The sequence below is a fragment of the Equus caballus genome, chromosome 14, assembly GCF_041296265.1.
Source record: "Equus caballus isolate H_3958 breed thoroughbred chromosome 14, TB-T2T, whole genome shotgun sequence".
NCBI classification, from domain to species: domain Eukaryota; kingdom Metazoa; phylum Chordata; class Mammalia; order Perissodactyla; family Equidae; genus Equus; species Equus caballus.
In genome coordinates this window covers 48,584,657-48,599,633 of record NC_091697.1, presented here as the reverse complement: position 1 = coordinate 48,599,633, position 14,977 = coordinate 48,584,657, and the positions used below count along the sequence as shown (strand labels likewise).

General features: G+C 39.7%; 1 protein-coding gene across 4 annotated transcripts in view; it reads left to right on the top strand.

The window, feature by feature from the left end:
• Positions 1 to 10,298, top strand: part of KCTD16 (potassium channel tetramerization domain containing 16) — a 234,608-nt gene extending 224,310 nt beyond the window's left edge. For all 4 annotated transcript variants that reach the window (XM_070234024.1, XM_014730599.3, XM_005599334.4 and 1 more), the window contains one exon: positions 3,990 to 10,298. In XM_070234024.1, coding sequence (XP_070090125.1) covers positions 3,990 to 4,444 — 455 coding nt within the window. In that variant the 3' untranslated portion in view covers positions 4,445 to 10,298. The remainder of the gene's footprint in view (positions 1 to 3,989) is intronic.
• Positions 10,299 to 14,977: the final 4,679 nt, after the last annotated feature.

Here is a 14,977-nt window from a genome sequence, read left to right as displayed (position 1 = left end):
ACCTCTATTGTGTGCCAGGCACCAAAAATGATACAATATCCAACAAATTCAGCAATGGTTTATTTAAAAATAAGGTAGAGCTGTTAGGCTCTTTGACCAGTAACTGGTTAATAAGCCCCTAAAAAGCAGTAGATTTTTTGCTTTTTTAATATCAGTAAATCAGAGTTTTCTTGGAATGAAATGGCTTTCTTCCTATACCTGGGTAATCAATTGTAGCCAATTTTCTCCACAAATCGAGAGAATTATTCCAGCCAGTATTGAAACCTCAGCAAACTGGGAGCAAAAGTATGTTCCAATTTGAAGTACCAAGGTATTTATGAGATCATTATTTGCTATAATTGGGGGATTCTAGAATACTTTAAGTTTCAGAAATGACCTTTCACGGATCTTTCCCCACTTTCCAGGAGTGGTGAGAATGTCAGTGGGACTGTGAGGGCAAAAGGGTCTGCACCCACATGTCTGTCTTCTGTGTTTTGGTTTAAAATCTCTATTGTGGTTAAGTTCTTGGGAAGAGGGTAATCAGATAAACAATGCTTCCCAAAAAGAAACGGGGTGGTTATCTTCCCACATTTTATTATCTGGCAAATTTCACAATGACTCCTCACACAGCACCTCCAGCTGGATTGCTGGATTGTATTAATCCTATCATATTTCATTTTTTTTTTAAAAGATTGGCACCTAAGCTAACAACTGTTGCCAATCTTCTTCTCTTTTTTTTTCTGCTTTATCTCCCCAAATCACCCCCATACATAGTTGTATATTTTAGTTGCAGTTTCTTCTAGTGGGGCACCGCCTCAACGTGGCCTGATGAGTGGCACCATGTCCGTGCCCAGTATCCAAACCGGCGACACCCTGGTCCATCACAGCGGAGCGCACTAACTTAACCACTCGGTCACGGGGCCGGCCCCCAATCCCATCTTATTTCTTGATTTCAACATAATACACAGACCGCAAAAGCCATCTTAAGAATTATCTTGCCAAAATGGCAAAGCGTTCAAGTGATCTCATAAAATATTGAAACGTGGTAGTATGACAGGCTCCCCTAAAAGTAAGTTGTTCAATTTCCCTTTAATAGTGATAGTGCCTAGAATAAGTCATACTTCTAGAAAGAAATACTTCTATTTGCCTGGAAGCTGGAGGATTCGAGCTGACATTGAAGTGCATGATCATCGCAGCAGTTCAGGGAAGAAGTGGCTGCACCCGTGCCAGGTTCTGGGCTGGGACATGCAGTGGAGGGCTGCATGCAGTTTCCACATGAATACACAGGGCTCCTTCACATGAGGGTGTTTGTGTTGTTCAAATGGCTTTCAGAAAAGCCTCAGGTTTCCCTCCGAGTCTGCTGAATGGAGTGACTTTACCATGGGGAAAGCAACTCTCGGGCAGGAAAACACAGGCTTGCATTTCCACTGGTTCAGCAGGGTTTATGACCAAAATATCTTGTCATCCTGTTTTAAGGTAATAGGCAGGCATATCTCAGCATATATTTCTTCTCCTTCTTCTTTCTGTTCTGTCTTTCCTCTCTTCCTCTTCTTTTTTTTTTTTTTTTGAAGGCTAAGTTCAATTTCTAAACTTTCTCAAAAAGGATCAAACCAGATCAACTCTCAGTTGACGTGATTACTTTGCCTTGACCCAATTCATTGGAGCCCTTTCTCCATCAAGTCATATTAGCGTAGGGATGGCTGAGTTTGGAGAGGCAGAAGCAGATTTGCCTTCTGAAGGAGAAAAATGATCCCCTCAGAATCCAAGCTGGCAGACAGAAGCCATTTTCTGTTGCCGATATTTCCAGTCACCAGCTGGTCCATGCTGAACAATTCCTCTGTTGCGTGGAGGATATTTATCTGTAATAGCAGGGGATAACTAGGACGTTACCACTGTGGTGATTCCTTTTGGCTAATTGGATTGTCGCATTTAATTTAATGGGTATATAAATGCCATGATTACTCAGACACATTTTCAAAAGAGGTCTGAAAGAGTGTGTATATGTTAGAGATACTTTTGGAGTTGTGATTTATGGGGCCTTTTTTTTTTTACTGCCTCTGGAAAATTGGAAGATAAGTTGCTACAAATTTTTACATCATTGAGATACAAAAAGGACAGGCATTATACAAGAAGACAGGACATAACTTTCCAAATAGTTTCCATTCTAGGTTTCCTCTACTTCGACCATATTAAAAATGGCAATAAAGCAGGGCCTTATTATAAGTGACTCATTATTTATGAGAATAAGATATAATACAAATCAAAACTGGGTCTCCTTTAAAACGTACAAAGATACTGCATTATTCTTATCCTCAATATTAGCATCATAAAGGAGATTCATTTCCCTTTATTTTTTATGATTTAAGTGCAATGAACTATATGAAGTGCCCAGTGCATGATATATGATCAGTAAATAGTATCAAGTTCATGACTCCAAGAAGACTATGGCTGTTCAGAGTGTGGGAGTCTGGGAGCAGTGACTTATATTTAAGAAATTGCTGGGGCCGGCTCCGTGGCCAAGTGGTTAAGTTCGCGCGCTCTGCTGTGGTGGCCCAGGGTTCGGATCCTGGGCGCGGACATGGCACCGCTCGTCAGGCCACGTTAAGGCGGTGTCCCACATCCCACAACTAGAAGGACATGCAGCTAAGATATACAACTGCGTACGGGGTGGGGCGGGGGGGGGGTTGGGGAGATAAAAAAAAAAAGAAATTGCTTTGTGCCATGATTGTGGATTTTCTAGTTCAGGGAGCCACCAACTAAGCAGAAAAATGGTTCTGCCTCCAAATAGCTGAATGCAGCGCTATGAGTCAAGACTTAGGGAGAAAGAGGGAAAGAAGGATTTACACTGGCTTAAATATAACTGGTGGATCATATAACTGAAAATCTACTGACAGCACTAGCTTCAGGTATGGATGGATCAAGGTACTTAAAAAGTATTCTTAGGATACTGTTTTTTATTGAATTTCTACACTGTGCTCTGAATTATTTGTTGGGATTACAGCAATGTACCCACACTGTGCCCACCTCAGGAAGCTCATGATATAGTAGCTGAGATGCATAAGGTAAAAAATGTTATAATGGAATGTGATATGTGCAATAATAGAGGCACTTACAAAATGAAGCCATAATTCGGAGGAAAAACTGGCAAATATTTCTGAGGAGAGTTGAACGAGGACTTGAGTGAAAAGTGAAACCTTGAGCATTGTTTTGAAAGAGAAGCAGGAATTTTACAGACAGGCAAATTGAAGAAAAATGGTTATTTGTCTTGATTATGATATTTTGAAAATCTATACTCAAATCCCAGCTCTGCCACTTACAAATTGTACAAACTATGGCAAGTTCCTTAAATTCTCAGGATCTCAGCTTCCTTGTATGGAAGTGGAGCTACTGAGTTCATAGAATTATTCTGAGAATCCAGTGAACTGATGGGTGCACAGAGCTTCCATGGAGGCTGGCACAAAGTAAGCCCTCCCGAGGGCTGACTGTCGTTCCAGTCTTACAGACTCCCCCTGCGTTACCTGACTGCTACCATGTGGGGCTTGGATTAGGGTTTAACGTCAGCCACAGTAAAATCAGCTAGCACTTACTGAGTGCTTGCCATGTGTCGTGTACATCACTAAGAATTTTACTTGACTTGTCTAAATCCTCCTTACAATTCTAGGTAGTAGGACTATTATCATCCTCATCTCACAGATGAGGAAACAAAAGTTTTGAGAATTTAAGGAGTCGGCCAGGGGAACAAAGTCAGGAAATGGTATAGTTGAGTATTCTTACCCAGGGCTTTTGATTACAGCACCCATGGGCTTTAGCATTATATTTCCTCTTACACAGCATGCCATTATTAGCTTCCCCCTCCACTGGACTTGGCTTCTGGGTGCTCCTATTGCAACTTCTTCTGAAGACGTGATTATGGATGCTTGCGTGTGTGTATGCGTGTGTTCAGGTGCTACGCTGCTGCTCCACGCTGAGCTGGCTGGTGTTAATCTCTCGGGTCCTGTGCTTCCTTGCAGGTGAGCCTTCTAGGTGGTCCTCCTCGCACTGTGATTGCTGCTGCAAGAACGGCAAGGGCGACAAAGAAGGGGAGAGCGGCACGTCTTGCAACGACCTCTCCACCTCCAGCTGCGACAGCCAGTCTGAGGCCAGTTCTCCCCAGGAGACGGTCATCTGTGGGCCCGTGACACGCCAGACCAACATCCAGACTCTGGACCGTCCCATCAAGAAGGGCCCCGTCCAGCTGATCCAACAGTCAGAGATGCGGCGGAAAAGCGATCTGCTCCGGACTCTGACTTCAGGCTCCAGGGAGTCGAACATGAGCAGCAAAAAAAAGGCTGTTAAGGAAAAGCTCTCCGTTGAGGAAGAGCTGGAGAAATGCATCCAGGATTTCCTAAAGATCAAAATTCCAGATCGGTTTCCGGAGAGGAAACATCCTTGGCAATCTGAACTCTTACGGAAGTATCATCTATAGGGGAGGGCTCAGGGGTGGGAGAAGAAACAAATCATGTCACCATTTTGAAAGAAACCTTCTAAAAGAAATTCATATTTGAAAAGAAAAATAACTAACAATACCTGTTTGTTAGACCATAATAGCCCATTGATATACTACTGCCTATTTACCTAGTTCACCTTAACATCTAAATCCACAGGGTAGATTTCTTTCCAGATGTGGAAGTATAAGAAAATCTTTTTTTGGTTATTTGTTTGTTTGTTTGTTAACTTGGTCCCATGTGCTGAATATCTTATATAATGAGAGCTGGCTACATAAGAGTAGCTGAGAGGCCTTGGGAGTCATTGATCTCAAACTGGGTTTTTCTCTCATCTTCTACCTCGTTCCTTTGAACGAGAAGATGGTAGAAAGAGATCTGGCCCAATGACATATGTTTGGATTTTTAAAATTTTCCTTTTCCTTTTATTTATGGGGTAAGGGGGAAAATGGCAGATTTATATGACTTTTCACTCAAATCTGTTATGTGCCAGTTTATAGCGACTCCGTATGCATGAGTATTTGTGCAACACAAGCACAACGAAGTATGTATATACACACAGTGCACATGACCCCAGGGCTGGGCCATTCTGAGGGGTGTGCCCCTGCTCCCGGCAGCACTCTCTTAGAGCACTTCAGACAGATGAGCCTCTGCTCTTTTCTTAAAACCCTTCCGGGAAGGTTTCCCAGCCTCTCTTGGCAACACTTTCTAACATCCAATAACCCTCATCATCAACCAATTGTATTCCTTGTTTTGAAATTAACACCTGTAGGGTCTGTTCTACCGTGTTGCTCTTTCTCTGTGCTAGGAGAGGGTGAGAAGAGCTGGTCAAACCTTCTTTGTGTTAAAAAAACAAACATTCATATCCACACAAATTCCTACTAAACAACCCCACAGTCAGCCTTCTCTACCCTGAGCTGAATTATCTTCCTTCTCTCATTGTTTTCAGAGTTCTTACTGCCCATGTTTTAATGGTATGGCCTTTTCCCATAATCCACATTAAGTTCTCTGCATTTCTATGTAGTTGTGGAAGTAAGAAAAACACACAGTACTTGAATAAGGGTCTGGCCTTTTGTTTGTTTAAGAGGCAGTTGTATTCCACACACTTGCTAATAATTTCTCATAACGTTTTAAAACCACAGTGCTCCATTGTTCCTTTCTTGTAGCCAGTTTTGTTTGCCTTTGGGATTCTGGGATTTGGCTGTGTCTATACAAGCTATGCCTGAATGAACAACCCAACTAGATAACTGGAGCTCCAAAATTAAGGTTTTTGGCTTTATAAACTCTCTTTCTTGATTACATCCTTGACCTGTATAGACACAGCCAAAAGTAAACTGTTAATAGCCATCCATCCATGTGACTCTGTATTCTATTAATGTACCAATAACTCTTTCATAGCCTTGTGGTAAATGAAGACTAAAAGACCGGTTTTTGTTTTCAGCATTCCTCATGCATTTCAGTGGGAATGGAAAAAATAATTTGTCAATTATTAATTGTGTGCCAAGCACTCCTATTTTTTTTATTGTGTGTGTGCGTATGTGTATATGTATCACAGGTAATAAAGACAACTGGATGATGTCTATGGGAGGGAAAAATGATGACCAGTTGCTTCTTTTTGAAATCTTTCATTGATGCACATTTATTATGTAAGAGGTTCTGTCTTGATTCCTGTTATTAGTGCCTATTAGTATATGCATATCTTTGAATTTTTGTAATTCTTGCCTTCACACCAGGGTGACAGATTCAGCCAATGTTTTCTTGTCCTGATGGTTTGAATGGAGTTTAAAGTTTTACTTAAGTGAAAAAGTTCATCTGGGGAGTTGAGTTGTCAAGAGAATTATAATTTATCAATTTAAGTGGGAATCTTTTATGTATTAACATATTAGCAAACATTTGATTTTAACTACAACATAGCTGTGTAAAACCTACCAAAATGTCTTCATTCTTTTTAATGTTTCTTAATACCACATCAAAATACCATCATCCTAATAATAGATCTTACAAATAATCACAGAACTTAATGGGTCAAGAAGAAGTTGGACATGATGAAAATATCCCCAAACTCTTTTTGGTCAAATGTCGACCTACTGGAAATGTGTCAAAGAGTTTGGGTCTGAATGAAATGGCCAAAGTCCAACTTCCTTAACTTTCAGACCTGACTTTAATGGCATCAGGATAGAGATCTACCAGTAAGAGCTGGAGAACTAATAAGATGGCAGTTGACTCACTACTTCTTCTACATACTATAGTAGGAAATTAAACACTGCAAAGAAAATGTTCATGGCATATGTCTCTGTCCCTTGACTTGTCATGATTTTTTTTTTCTGCTTAGGCACTCTTTGTATCCCCAGTGAACAAAACTAGTGGTAGAAAATCTGTTTAAAACAACAACAACATTTTTAATCTGGACAAGCTCTAGACTGACACCCATCCCAAATAGTCCAAATAGTTAAGACAACAACATGGTGTTCATTTGCATGGGTGTTGGTATTGAGAGGAATATAGACCTGGTTAATAAAAAGCCCTGAGGAGGCACCAAGTAAATGGAAGTCTTCAGTCCTAGTTTGAATGGAGTTGTCAAGTGAAGCCCATGTGGCCTGCAACACTGGAAATGCATTCTGGGTAAGTGAGTTATAAGATTAAATGTTCTAGTAGCCTTGGTAGTCACTGTGAATCAGGCCTGTTTTTCCAAACTTAAAATAGTTTTTAGAACTTTTAGTTCAATTCTGGACAGAACAGTATATGTGGTTTGCTTCTTGAACATTGGTTATGACAAGGACCATAAATTGCTGATATGAAGAAACGAATAGCATCAGATGGGTCAAATGAATGAGAAAGCATGTGTAGAGCCTCAACTGAGGTTGCCTCCTGGGAAATCCTACAATGCTAAAATCCAGTGAGCTTGGGGAAGTCTTTCTCTACAGGCACGTGGGTCTCCTGAAGTCAGAAACATATTTATAAAGTCCTCATACCCACAATCAAAAAGAGAGTGATCTACATTCATCAGCAAAAGGGGAAGACAGGAAAGTAAAGCTGTTAGATCATTGTGGTAGTGTGCTCTCCCTCCCGCTGCTAAGAAAAAATTGCACTGAGAAGAGGCCAGAAAACAACAAACTAAAATGGCTTGCTCAATATGCAGTGATGTTATCCTTTGTAATTGTAGGCACAGTTATCTTACTGGAAATGCATGCATGGTGAATTCAAATAAAAGGGGAACAATGCACAAATTATGTGTTCCCTTTGCTCTTTATTCCTGCATAGCTATGTTGACCTCACCCGATTGATTTTAGAGGGACACATTTACTAAAGGGGAGCTAATCTGAATCTCACTTTTCAATTGGCCTCGTTCGACTCAGAGGCACTTTTATCCATAGGCATAGACGCGTGCTGTTCATTCGGGGTCCTCTTAGTGGCCACTGCTTGTGCTTCTTGGTTACTTTTGCTTCTCTAGCCTTTAGATTCCACTCTGATTATCCTTTGTGCCAAGCAAAACATACTCCAGCAAGAAAACCAAAGATGTACATAGTGTTTTGCACAATTACCTAAATGCCAGCTCCTGTAATGGGAGCCAAACTTGGATTCGCATGCATTTTCCTTTGCAACAATTTCAACCTTCCAACTTTGTGTTTACCACAGTGGATTAACCCAGAGCACTTGAGTGCTGGTGTTTTCTGCCACTAGATAGCATGCCATGGAATTTGACTAACCTTGGTCTTCCAGATGATCTTTACTAGGATTAATAAGACTCTTTCTTGTGAACTTTTAGGAAGAATTCTTTGTCACCTCCACTTGACATAGCAGTTTTCAAAGAAAAAATGAAGGGAGTTATTTTTCCCTCCTGGTGACTCTGTGGCAGATAAATGTTTATGCCAATTTGCATGCTGGGTTATAGGTTTAGCATGGGCCATTTCTCTCTTTAATGTCTTGGTATTGTTGGCATCTTGCAATCTTGATGGCCCACTGTTCCAATTTATTTATTTTCTTTTATGTTGTCAAAATAATACACTAGAGAAAGAATCAGAATGAGCATTCTGTATTCTGAGTTAAAATGGAGTTAGACGTCATTTGTACAGGACTGTACAATGATTAATATCTGCAGAGAAATTAGACCAAATGAAACCTGCTGGAATGGTTTTGATTTATATCGCCATCATCATTGTGGTTTCAGATGAAATGGTTATTGCTCTCCATCCCTGCTGAAAGAAAAGAGTCTTAACCTATAATAATTGCAACATTGTGATGCAACCGTAGAGCTTGTTTGTTTGAAATGTCTGTTTTCCTCATCTTACCATAAACATTGGGAGGGAGATTCTTTTCCCAATGATCTCCACTGCAAACTTTTTAGCAGTCTTTTTCAATACTTAGCGTGCACAAAAATAATTTGTAGCACTTATAAAAATGCAGATTCCTTCACTCTAACCCCATAGAGTCTGATTCAGAAACTTCAAAAAGAACAACGAATCTGCCTTTTGGGCTGACGTCCTTAATGATTTTGATGGGATGGTCTGTGGATGTTACTTTGAGAAATTCTGCTATTTAGGACTATGCAGAGGTCAACATTTCTCTCACTTCCTAGTGTCACTTCCTCAATTCTTCTCACATTCTTTCCACTACAAATAAGTCAAAGCTTGCATAATTCATTGTCTTAAGAGAAGAGGCTCAAAGAAGAACATCCCAGGACTAGGGCAGATAGATTTCTATGATTCCTCTGCCCTTTCATCTGCATGGCAACCTTTTTTTTTTTTTTTTTTGCCACACTGAAAGCCTGCATCAATATCGTCTATCTCTGGGTGGGTGGGAGCACATCTCTGAGCGAGATGTATCCTAATGATACCCAACAAGGAATAGAAATAATGACCTTTCCAAGGAGAGTTGTTCATTTCCAGGCTCTCATGCAGTGTGAGGCAGAGGAACTTGAGAGTAATCCGTAATTTAATCATGTATATGGCCCTAGAGGCATTAACTACACTTACAAACACCACCAAAATGAATATGGAATGATGAGTGAATTCATCTGCATTTCACCAATAAAACCCTGAGTCCTTGAACTGCTAATTTTGTCCAATTTGACTCACACAGGACTATGAAGCTCTCAGATAGCTGAAGATGCTGAACCCCAATGTTAACTAAAAACTTCAAGCAAAACTCTTGAGGGAGAATAAATACAAAAGAAAGAAATAAGGAGTGAATTCAAAATAGTAGTCATATTCCATATGCAATGACACGAGGAAGGTGAACTTCTGTAATTTTCCACTCACTCTGCCCACGGGAGATGGCCATACTATGATTATTTAGATAGAAGAAATTTTGGAGGGTTTTGGTGGTCCAATTGGTTCTATCCATATAACTGAATATCTAGATAGGTATCAAATTCCCACAAGCTACAAGAAATGGAGAATGAGTGGCTGAAATTTATGCTTGTCATGATCATCAGTGAATATTTAAGTAAAGACTACTGCCAAAGGAGAGTGAAGAATGGTTCATGAAACTAATGAATTTGAGCTGCTAATTAAGATTATTTGGCCAAGATTTTAAAAATAAACGTTAAATTTGATTCAGCTTGGCTTCCCTCCTCTACTTCCTAAGTGGGATATTTTTACTTCCCCAGCTTCCTAACCTTCAAACAATGTTCCTCTTGTTTGTGAACAAATTGTGTTTATTCTTAATTCCTAGACTGTCATCCTTGCTTTATTTAGGGAATTTACTTTGAAAAAGCAAAAGAAAAATGTGCCCTGGCCCAGCAGCTGTTAAGGGGTTTGTCCTGGGAGAGGAGGGTGGTGATTTTCCTGTTAACCAGCCTTCTAAAAGCACTTACATGCCAAATGGAGGATTTAGTAAGTCTGCTCTCTCCAGCAACCTTTTCCATCTTGTCAGTTTATTCTTAGAATTGACCTTTAGCTAATTTACCTGCATTTGCACAATAAAAATCAACATAACGTCAGACTCTCTCCCTGCTGATGTTGGCTCCATCCATCACAAATGGAAGCAAGATTGATGCACAAGAAAGTGGTGGAGACGAGTTGCTTTGTAATTGCATCTCTGTGTGAATGTGTGTGTGTGTGTGTGCGCGCGCACGTGCGATTTTTAGGTTGGTGTTGAGTCAGTGGTTAATGTCCATGGTAATGCTATCTGAGTGCATAGAAAAGGTCTTTGGTTACAAAGTTTTTTGTTGTTGTTGGTACTGTAGAATTGATTCCAACTCCTAGCGACCCTGTGCACAGCAGAGTGGAGCGCTGCCTGGTCTCTTTGTGCCTCCTCTCACCTTCTGGCGCTCCATCAGACAATGCTCTGCTGCTGTTGATAGGATTTTCAAGTTTACAAAGTTTAACACCCTTTAGTTCGGCACAATAGTTTGTCTTTATTATGGATGTCAGTCCTTGAGAATGTTGAGTAAAGCTGGTCTCCTGATGCAAAATTCAAAAATTATAGATTTCTGGGTTTTCATATAGTCACTAGTGGCATCTTACTCAAAAAAAAAAAGAGAAAAAGGAAGAAAGAAAAAAAAGTAAAAGAATGCCTTGAAATAAACATAGGATTCATATTGATCACTAGCAGTTTTTCTCAATTGCAGACAGTGGTGAGCAGTTTCTTCTTATATGGGAGAGACAGACGGAAACAATTTCAGGAAGCACTCTTCTCTGATTTGTGTGGGTTATGTGCATTTAAGGCAAAGACTCTCATGCAGGAGAGATTTTGTGCCCCATGGGACTTTTGGCAATGCCTGGGGACATTTTTGACTGTCATGACTTGAGAGGTGCTACTGGTATCCAATGGATAAAGATCAGGGATGCTGCTAAACATTCCGTAATGCACAGGCTAGCCCCCACAACAAGGAGTTATCCAGCCCAAAATGTCAGTAACACTGAGATTGAGAAACCCTGAAGTAAGAGTTGGGTCAAATTTTCTGGAGCATTCTAACCATGGAGAGAAAGACTTCTGGGTCAAGAGATAGGATGAAATAAAACAAAAATAATTAGTACCACCTGAAATCTGTATAGAGGTTATTTGAAATTAAACATAATTAGCCCTTTATACTGATGTGCATGCTGAAATTGAAAGAGAGACGTATGTCATTTTTCCCCAGGTTCCAGTGGTGATGGGACAGGCCTGTGGTCTAGATCTCTTCTACTTCAGTCTCTCTTTGCCTCAGAAAAATGATACTTCAGTGAAGTCATCAACCTTGTAACAGCTAAATGAATTTGTTGTAAAGCACTTTGGGAGCATTTTTAGTTCACTCGACCCTGTTAGGGAGGTTTTTCAAGCTGGTCAACAGTGGACAGCAAGGTGCTCTCAGAATGAATGAAACAGGAAAGGGCAGCAAGAGTGCTCAGAACAGGCCAATGATCTCATCATCTTTAACTGCTTATTGGGTGCTGTGTTTCTTTGAGTTGAGTATCCCCTCACTAAAGATGATCCTTAGATCTTGGCAAATATGATCCTCAGACTCACACAGGTAGCCCCCATGACCTTGTTTTAAAAGATGGGATAAGTCTAAGCACAGGCCCTGGCTACTGAGACTTATTATTTCATTTGTATGCACTGACTTTATTAAGACACAGAACACATTTGTATCTTAATAACTTGACATTTTTCCTTTAATTTATCATACCAACATTCCAGTGATGGACTGAAGGTTCAGTCATTCTATCACCATTTTATATAAGGGAAACTGAGGACCCAGAGAGTTTGTCAGTCATTCGTTTATTTATTTGTTCATGCACGCATTCAGCAGGTATTTGTTGAGTGCATACCATGTACAGGTCACTGTGGTGAATATTATAATCTACTAGGAAATCAAGCTTGGAATATAGAACTTGAATTCAGATCACCCAAACTCTAGACTAACATCATTTCTGCATGTAGTTCTGATCAACATTCTAGATTTATAATTTAAATATTAAGTTATAAATAATGTGTATTAAGGAATTACAGTCATGCATCACTAACGATGGGGATATTTTCTGAGAAATGCGTCGTTAGGTGATTTCATCATTGTGCAAGCATTACAGTGTGCATTTACACAGTGCAGCCTACTACACACCTAGGCTCTATGGCACTAATCTGATGGGAACACCGTTGTATATGTGGTCCATTGTTGACAAAATGTCGTTCTGTGGCACATGACTGCATTATTGTGTGCCGGAAACTCTACTAAGTGCATTACATGCCTTCTCTCATTTAATCCTAAATAACCCAATGAAGTTGGCCCCACTACTGGAATCTTTTTACAGATGAAGTCAGTGAGGCTCAGAAAGGTAAAGTAGCACATAACTCAACAGTGGCAGAGCCAAATTTTCATCTGGGTTTGTTGGACTCCAGAGGCTGACCCCTTAACCAGCTCATTGTATAATCCCTTCTGTCTGTTCTCTGGATTTCACCTGTTTCTGGTTTCTTCTACTCTAAGGAAAAGGTAGCTAGGAAGAATCCAGCCTGACATCCTCCCTGAAGGTCATTAGCCATTTTAAATTGCAAGTTCCATTAGACAGGCGTTTCCCTCGGAGATAAAGGAAAGGCAGATTTGGAGGGGTAGGTTTGCCGGTCACAGGTTGTACTTCATGGCACGCGCCCTATTGAGGGGCTGTCATGTAGAGCAAGTATCTGCTGAGTACTGAGATGCTCTGAAACCCAAAGTGGTAGACTAGCTTCCATGCCAGGAGGATGGCGCTGCAACTGCCTGCTGTGCTATTTACAGGTTCCCCGGGCAAATTTCCCAAGACGTGAAATAGGTGTATGTGTGCGTGTGTGTACATGCATGTTCCTGCTATTTTTTACCTCTCAGCTTTTTAAACAGTCTTGGTTTTTGTTCAAGACAGCTCAGAAATCCAAATAGGATTGACCTTCCCCAGCATCTCATCATTCTGTTCTAAGTTGGAAAAAAGACAGGCAGCTACAGAAAAGAAACTGCACTGAATCTGTGAGTGTGTGTGTGAGAAGTGTGTGTAAGTATGTGTGTTGTGTATGTGTGTTTATGTATACAATTTTGTGTATATATGTATATATGTGTGTACATCTATCTAAATGTGTATATCTATATCTATATCTATATCTATATCTATATCTATACATATGCATACACACATAAACGAATATCATAGTTTGAAACTGTTTGGAATTTTGAGTTTGAGAGATTTTATTATTATTATTATTATTTATGTTTGGTTTCCTAGATTGTTTAATATAGTTCCATTTTCCAAAATTCTCTTCCACTACGAGTGTATGTATTTATTTATGGTACAGAAAATATGATTAGAGAACCTTGGTTTCACATCTATGGATACACGACCAAACGAAAGTGCATTTAAGGAAAAGCCAAACTTGTAAAAACTGGCTTTCTTATTTGAACCATTTGTTGAAATTTTAAACTATGTGTGTTCAAATATGTTCATTCCAAAAAAAAAAAAAAATGAACTCATCAAATGAACGTGATAATGTCTAGGAAGAAAGGAATAAGAAAATGTAGGTCTATGATATCACAAATCTAATGGTTATCATGTTAATGGTAGTTCATCTACCTATTGGTTAATTTCCTAACTAGTTGATTTCACTTCATCATTCATGGGGGGCCCTGTGGCCCTACATGATTTGTAGATGGAGATAATTATCTGTTTAATTATTTCAAAGCTGTGGTAAATAATTTACAATATGCACATTGTAAATATATACTAAAGCTCAAGGGCACATTGTAATAATAACCAAACACTTTCTAAACTCCTGCAAATAACCCTTTAAGCTTGTTTATACGGATACCAAAATAGTTGCTCAAAGAAGGAACAACATAAATGAAAGAAAATATTACTTATATCTTTTAGCATCCTATAAACATAATGACCAAATGACTGAAATTTGGACACTCTTAAGGATTCAGTAAGTTCTGTTTTCCTTTCTGGCCAAGAGCTTTACATATTTTGGTGAATGGGAAAGTGTTTTAAGTCAGCCTATGCAAACAGTTTCCTTGATGCTCCTTGGGATCTGTTTGTACGCACACAAGCCCATCCCTTCAGAAACACAGCCTAGCTCCCAGCCCCAGGCTCAGCTGATAGTTCAGGCACAGATTCCTCCTCCTAGGGACCTGTCAGGTTTGCTCATACAATCAGAAGCGTTTGCAAATTAATCGAGTATGGTCATTCACTTTTTTTCATAGGTTCCCTGCAGATGTGCTCTTAAAAGCATAAGAAAGAAAATCAATTTTGTAGCAATTAAATGTTCTAATTGGGTTTAAGGACACTTGAAGAAGGAATGGTTGTTTTTCCAAAAAATTTTGGCACAAAGGGGGAGGTTTTACATTATCCTTGGCTTCAAGTTCCCCTATCATTTTCTTCCTTTCTTTAATTCCAAAGGAGAAGGTTGAATCAGGAGAATTTTGCTTAAAATATTCTGCTTAGTTTATCAAAGGACAGATTAATGTATTTTTGTAAATCATGGGGGGTAGAGAAGTGGGGGTGCCAAAACCCCTCATTACCCTGTTTCTGGTGTAGGGAAATGAATTCATGAATTATTGGAGTGATATCCTACTTAAA